The sequence below is a fragment of the Diabrotica virgifera genome, chromosome 8, assembly GCF_917563875.1.
Source record: "Diabrotica virgifera virgifera chromosome 8, PGI_DIABVI_V3a".
NCBI lineage: Eukaryota > Metazoa > Arthropoda > Insecta > Coleoptera > Chrysomelidae > Diabrotica > Diabrotica virgifera.
The window spans coordinates 34,708,245-34,715,526 of record NC_065450.1 but is presented as its reverse complement, the minus strand read 5'-3'; the positions used below and the strand labels follow the sequence as shown (position 1 = coordinate 34,715,526).

At 34.1% G+C, this 7,282-nt stretch overlaps 2 protein-coding genes across 2 annotated transcripts; one reads left to right on the top strand and one right to left on the bottom strand.

Annotated features, from left to right (window-relative positions):
* Nucleotides 1–3,034: 3,034 nt before the first annotated feature.
* On the top strand, nucleotides 3,035–4,386 carry LOC126890462 (uncharacterized). Its single transcript, XM_050659423.1, has 3 exons — nucleotides 3,035–3,532; nucleotides 3,590–3,746; nucleotides 3,806–4,386. The coding sequence occupies exons 1-3, from the start codon at nucleotides 3,379–3,381 to the stop codon at nucleotides 4,296–4,298; spliced, it is 804 nt and encodes a 267-aa protein (XP_050515380.1). The 5' UTR covers nucleotides 3,035–3,378; the 3' UTR covers nucleotides 4,299–4,386.
* A 319-nt stretch (nucleotides 4,387–4,705) lies between these two features.
* Nucleotides 4,706–6,332, bottom strand: LOC126890461 (uncharacterized). Its single transcript, XM_050659422.1, has 2 exons — nucleotides 5,800–6,332; nucleotides 4,706–5,743 (listed from the first exon to the last, which is right to left on the bottom strand). Exons 1-2 carry the CDS (start codon nucleotides 6,132–6,134, stop codon nucleotides 4,762–4,764), a joined length of 1,317 nt encoding a protein of 438 aa, XP_050515379.1. The 5' UTR covers nucleotides 6,135–6,332; the 3' UTR covers nucleotides 4,706–4,761.
* Between the last annotated feature and the right edge of the window lie 950 nt (nucleotides 6,333–7,282).

Here is a 7,282-nt window from a genome sequence, read left to right as displayed (position 1 = left end):
ACGTGTGCCGGCAAGTGTGAAATGTGAGGTTAGAAGTCAATGTCATTCCTGGACATACGCAAATGACACTACTTCTTCTTTTTTCTTTGTCTTATGTAGTACTAATACTTTAAGAATACACATCAAAAATTTACCAGAGTTTTGTTTGAAGTTAAAAACCAAAATTATAAATAATTTACATTTCAATGTACTGAAAGCTGGAAACTTTACAATGAATCAGTTGAAAAGACATCATTGAAATGAGGATAGTTGTCCAAACATAATAGATATGAGTAAATAGAGCTTAACTTAGAGCTTAACAAGAACTGAACTTGAAACTAAAGACAAAACCGGGTTGGATTAAGAACCTCTCCAATGTAACCTTGCCCGATGATATTTCTAGATTTTTGTCTTTGGGTCCAAAGTTCAGTATAGAACCTATTGTAGGGAAAGATATCCCTATCAGGGATATGTTGGCTGACGTTGAAACAATTTTGCACTCTGTCACGGATGCACAACTGAGGGACGTGCTAGTAGCTAAATCTACGTACATCATTACTGATTATGTACATAAAAATAACAGTAAGAGTAGCTTTAACTTCTACAGAGCTATGTTACATAAAACTCGTAAGTTTCTTAGTGAAAACACTAACATTATTGTCATGCCTTCTGACAAATGTAATGTAACTGTAGTTCTGGAGAAGCAGAGATACTTAGATCTATGTCTCGAATTGCTAAATTCTGATAACATATATGAGAGATTGAACAGAGATCCAACTAATACTGTTCAAACTAAATGCAATAACCTCATCAAGGAATTATGCAGTTCGGGACAAGTAGATGATGATACAAAGAAAAAATTAACAGGGTATAAGGGGGTCATACCCAAGTTTTACGCTTTACCTAAGATTTATAAACCACAGCTTTCGGTACGTCCCATTGTTGCATGCATTGGTTCACCTACTAATTTATTAGCATCTTTTTTGACTGAGATTTTGACCAATGCATATGTCTCTAATGAATATGACGTAAAAAGTTCTTTTGATGTCTTTAACAGCTTTAACAACTATCAGTTACCTGAGGGCTATGTTATTATCAGTCTGGATGTAGTCTCTTTGTTCACTAATGTACATCTAGATGCAGCCTTAATAGCTGTTGAAAACAATTGGAATTTTATTAGTTCTCATTGCAATATTAGCTTGGAATCTTTCAAAAAACTCATCTCCTTTCTTTTTAACAACACCTATTTCACATTTAATAATACTGTGTTTAGACAAACACAAGGGACTCCTATGGGAGGTACTATCTCTCCCATTCTGGCCTGTTATGTGATGGATCATTTACTGGATATGGTGATCCCAGAATTGTCCTTCTATATTCCTTTTGTTAAAAAGTATGTGGATGACTTAATCCTCGCTATTCCTAGCAATAGATCAGCTGAAATTTTGCAAGTATTCAATAGTTATGACCCTCTATTACAGTTCACAATTGAACATGAGGATGATCTATGCTCAGTCCCCTTTCTTGATACCCGGTTCATTAGAACCCATAACAACTCCCTGAGAATTGACTGGCATAGAAAACCTCATAGTTCTGGACGTTTTCTTAACTATTGGTCATATCATCGACACTCAATAAAAATCAACTTGATTAAGCAAATGAAGGCTAGAATCATAGCTATCAGTGATCCTTCTTGCCATCAGAAGAACCTGAGAATCCTGTCTAACCTTTTTATCGACAACTCTTATCCAAAACACCTAGTCACCAAGATATTATTCAGTTTGACCCCTGACATAATACGCCATAATGATGAGTTGCAAATTACTGTTACAAGCGGAGAACAAAATGCCAATTGTTTATATACTTCTTTAAAATACGTGAAAGGCATAACACCCAGACTGGCTAGACTGTTTAAAGACATCCCTAACTTGAAAATAGCCTTTAAAACATCTTTAACTTCACGATCTATATTTTCAAAGGTTAAGGACAAGAGTGACATTAGGGATTGTTCTAACGTTGTCTACCAGATTCCCTGTAACAACTGTAATTTGGTATATGTTGGACAAACCGCACGCAATTTAGGTAGTCGTTTAGTTAGTCACCGCAGTGATAGCAGATTATATCCTGAAAGATCTGCTCTTGCCGAACATGTTAATAAAGAACATCACAAAATGAATTACGAATCGGTCAGAGTTTTAGCTTCTGAATCCAACTATACTAAAAGACTGTTCTTAGAGATGGCTTTCATTTCGCAGAATTCTAATGCAATGAACAAAAGGAGTGACATAAATCAATTAAGCTCTATTTACTCATATCTATTATGTTTGGACAACTATCCTCATTTCAATGATGTCTTTTCAACTGATTCATTGTAAAGTTTCCAGCTTTCAGTACATTGAAATGTAAATTATTTATAATTTTGGTTTTTAACTTCAAACAAAACTCTGGTAAATTTTTGATGTGTATTCTTAAAGTATTAGTACTACATAAGACAAAGAAAAAAGAAGAAGTAGTGTCATTTGCGTATGTCCAGGAATGACATTGACTTCTAACCTCACATTTCACACTTGCCGGCACACGTGGCATGAAAACCTTTTTAATTGTCTTTTTCTTATGTGTTAGTGTAGAAAATAATTTGTCAATTTGGTCTTTTACACCATGTATTTTTTAATATTTGACTCAATCAATGAGTGGTGCGTGAATTTGTCACCTGTGAGTATAACATCCACGGAAAGCAAATCTCAATAACGTAAGTTTTTAAACCTTTACACCCTGTACTGTATGTTTTCGAGGATGCTGTACTAACAGTAGCACTTTATTTCAGTTATTCCTGATGATGAAAATAAACATTTTCGAAAGCTTGAAACTTAGTTAAAAGAGTACACTTATTTCACCGCTGCATATCCCAATAACCTCAGAATTCCGTTTTCTACGTTGTCAGCAAAGACTTCTTTTCCTTATATATATATATATATATATATATATATATATATATATATATATAATCCTAAACCCATTTACCCTAAGGTGTCGGGTGTAATGTCTTTAGTTAAGCCGGAGTTATAAACGGACATAAACATAATTTTAGTCTTTAACCATAATCTTATTACATAAGCATAATGTTGAAAGTTAATAAATAAATGTACCCATTTAAAAGCATCCATAATACATAAAACATAAATTTAGTCCTTAAAACGTGACCTTCAAAGTTGGTAACTTTCAACATTTTGAATTAAGTATTAAACATTATGGAATTGTTGGAATATGCGCATGCGTTGGTAGAATCATCTGCTGTGTGCTGTTTCAGAGATCATACATAACCCTACTATTTTAATGTTTTTTGATGTTTTTGGAGCGAATTTCGTAATTATTATTTCGTGTTAAATTAAAATAAAAAATATGAGTGGATCTGCGATTCCGTTAGACGAGGAAGGTCTCGTAAATATGGTGGAGCAATACCCACAATTGTGGGATCAAAAATGTAAAGAATATAAAGATAGGATTGCAAAAGAAAATGCATGGCAGTCCATTGCTGTGATATTGGAAGCCAGGGGTAAGTTTTTCATCTTTTTTTGGAGAAAGTTTTAATGCAACTAGTATGATTTTTCAGTAAAAGAATGTCAGGAACTTTGGGAATATTTGCGAACAAAATTTATTCGAGAAAGAAACAAAAGAAATAAAATAAAAACAGGTTCTGCTTCTCAAACCAATACATGGACCCTATATGACAGGATGGGATTCCTTGCAAAAGGAATTCAGACCAGAAGGTAATATTTAAGTAAGAGTATTAGATAACTGTCTCACTATATATAGTTAATTATTTTAGAACCAAGAGCAATATACTATTTCAAAAGACTGACCATGAATCAAGTCCTTGGTCAGAAATGGTTGTGGATGATGAGGGTATTCTTTCCTCTGTTCCCACAGAAAATGACTCTGAGGTAGACGAGGATATTTTAAACGAGTCAGGGCAAGAAGGGACTTCAGAATCAGACTGTGTGTCATTACCAAAAACAACGACACAGTTACCATGCACGCCTAAAGTCACAAATGAAGCAATTGGCAATCTCAGGGTTGAAAAAAATATAAAAAGAAAAGGAAACAATGAGGTATCAATTGATAAACTTGTCAATACTTGCACAAGTCTAGGCCGGAATATAGAACAAATTCTAACCAATAACGATACCGACCAAGAAGACTACCATTTTGCCATGGCGCTTATGCAGGAACTGAAAAAAATTCCAAATAACAGTGAAAAGATTAAACTAAAGGCATCATTTTTTATGCAAATAGCTGATGTGGTGGATAAATATTCCTAATATGTTTAAAACATAAATAATTAAAAAGCTTTAAATCAGAATTCCATATTTATTTATTTAAATTCCTACATGAGTTATCCCAGTTTTTAGGTATTAAAATTTTAGTACAATTTAGATACAATACAAAATACAAAGCTGCACTTTAAAGGAAAAATATTTCATGTAAATGGTTTGTTCTTATATTTATTATTATTAAAATACATACTGTCTCTTCTTCTTCTCAGATAAAAGAAAATAAACATACAAAAGAAATAATACACCAGTAAGTTTACAAAGGTAAGGTCTATAAATCTGTGAAATAGGTATTTGGAAAAAACATAGAACATTAACCAGATATATTATACATAGATGTAGAAAAAAAATTATTGTAACTTTTTTCATATTTTGCTTGTGTGTATTAGTCCTTAAATGTTTGGTACTACTTAGCTTTAAAACGATGCACAAAATATTATATTTATTTCTCTTATAAGTGGTGTGGGATAGCACCACGATTAACATAATTCTCCTGCCATGGAAGCCACCCTTCTCGAGAAATAAAATAATCTGCCAATCTCTCCCTTTGCAGTTTGGCACAATGTGTTGCATTGTTTGATCCAACCTTGTTGACTGTTCTTAAGGAGTAGGGATCCTCTCTCCAAGTCCCAAGATGTAATAATCCATTACCATCCACATAATCACCAAATCCAGTAGGGCAGTATCTCTTTTCAGAGTCAGGTATATCCTTTTCACTACATTGAAGAAAATTATGTAATACTACTGTGGCCTGCACAATTAGTTCGCTAACTTCTAATTCTGCCTGTATGGTACGACGTAAAATTTGCCACCTCTGACTTAATATACCGAAGGCATTTTCAATAGTTCTTCTTCCTCTACTAACTCTGTAATTAAAAATATTTTTTTTCTCACCCAAGTTGTTTCCTGCATATGGTCTTATTATGTTTTGATGTAGAGGGAATGCAGAATCTGCAACAATATAATGGTTTATTAGAAGATCTGTTTTGGGTAAGGTCTTTGGGGGAGGAAGATTTAAATTTCCATTTAGTAGTGCAGACCCTAAACTACTGGCTTTAAAAATGGCTGAATCATGGTTCGATCCAAAACCTCCAATATCCACCATTGTGAAACGGTAATTTGCATCACATGTGGCCATTAAAACAATACTAAAAGTTTTCTTGTAGTTAAAGTAAGTACTTCCAGATTTTGCTGGTGCTTTTATTGCAATGTGTTTACCGTCCACTGCCCCAATGCAGTTTGGTAAATTCCACTGCTTGTAATATTCCTCTGCTCTACTTTTCCATTCTTCAACTGTTGGGACTGGCAGTTGCGAGGGTGAAAGGACATTCCATAGTATTTCACAAGTATCTTTAATAACCTTATGTGCTGTTGTTTTGCCTATTCTGTAATTCCATGCAATTTCTTGCATTGAACAGCCTTCTGCTAAGTAACTAAAAACCATTAAAAAACTGAGTAAAATGCATTATTATTTTAATGAAGAACTTACTGCAAAACTAATACGAGTCGATGTTCTGGTGTCAAATAGCCTTTCTTTCTGTTTCTCTGTAGGTATGGTCTTGTTATACGTAGTAAATAATAAAACTGATTTTTTGTCATGCGTGTGTACTTAAAGAACTGTTCCTCATCCCATTCCAGCTCTTTCATACCTTTAAATAGAGTACTAAATAGACCTTCCTTATCACGCTTTCTATTCATGGGTCTCACACTAAACCTTCTTACTCTTCTTTGCTTGTTAAGAACTATAGCAGATATAGTGGCTACAATTGTTAAATAAAGTGGAACTGCTGCCATGGCCAAAGCAACTTTTCTATTAATCTTCATATTTATTTAAAGACTAGAAAAAAATTTTTCAAGCTCTATAAAAATTTGGTTAGGTTTGTATTTTCTGAAGTAGTTCTTAAATATTATGGTTAGGTATTATGTCTAGTTATAAACCAATCTTAAATCTTATGAATTATGATTGTGGTTAAAGTTATGTTTATGACTTATGATTATGTACTATGTCCGTTTATAAATCCGGCTTTAGTTGCATGCACAATTTTTCTCCATTGCTTCTTATTCTTTGCTTGGTTTCTTGCTTGTTCTTTGCTGATTCCTCGTGTTTCTAGAATTGAGGTTACATTATCATCCCATGTCTTCATTGGCCTGCCCCTTGGTCTCTTGGTTTGTCTTCTGGCTTCCCATACTTTTTTAACTGGTCTTTCTTGGTTCACTCTAACCATGTGTCCATACCATCTCAATTGGGCCTCTTCAATTTTTTTAATAATTGGTTGGACCTTAAGATGTTCTCTAACTGCCTCATTTCTAATCCTGTCTAACCTGGTTATACCCATTATTCTTCTAAGAAATTTCATTTCTATGCTCTGTATTTTCGATTTTAACTTATCAGTAAGCGTCCAACTTTCACTACTAACAGAAATGAGATACTTAAGAAAAGTGGTGGGAGCAAGAAGATTAGACAAAAGAAGAAACGAAGATATAAGACATGAACTACAGGTAAAATCGCTCAACGAAAAGGTTGAGGAAACGAAGTTAAAATGGGCTGGACACATGATAAGAATGAGTGGCGGCAGACAAGTTAAAATGACATGGGAGGCAAAAGCAGTGGGTAAAAGCACGAGGGGCAGAGCCTATCCAGGAAGAGCTTTCCAAGGAAAAGCTGGAACACTAGTGTAAACGAAATACTTAAGAAAAGAGGAACATCGTGGCAAGAAGCAAAAGTTTTAGCAGCAGATAGGAAGAAGTGGCGTAAATTTGCAGAGAGTATTATATAAAGGAGGAATTCTCGACACCTAATGGTATAAGAGGCAATCGATTATGTTTGTATATGTTAGGGGTATATTGATAACAGTGGCGGCTCGTGATTTTTACAATAGGGGAGGTTATACCTAACTGTAAAATATCTAGACAAATTTGCACCAGCAAAAAAATGCGCCAAAAAATGTAATTTAAGGCCCCATTTTTTGACC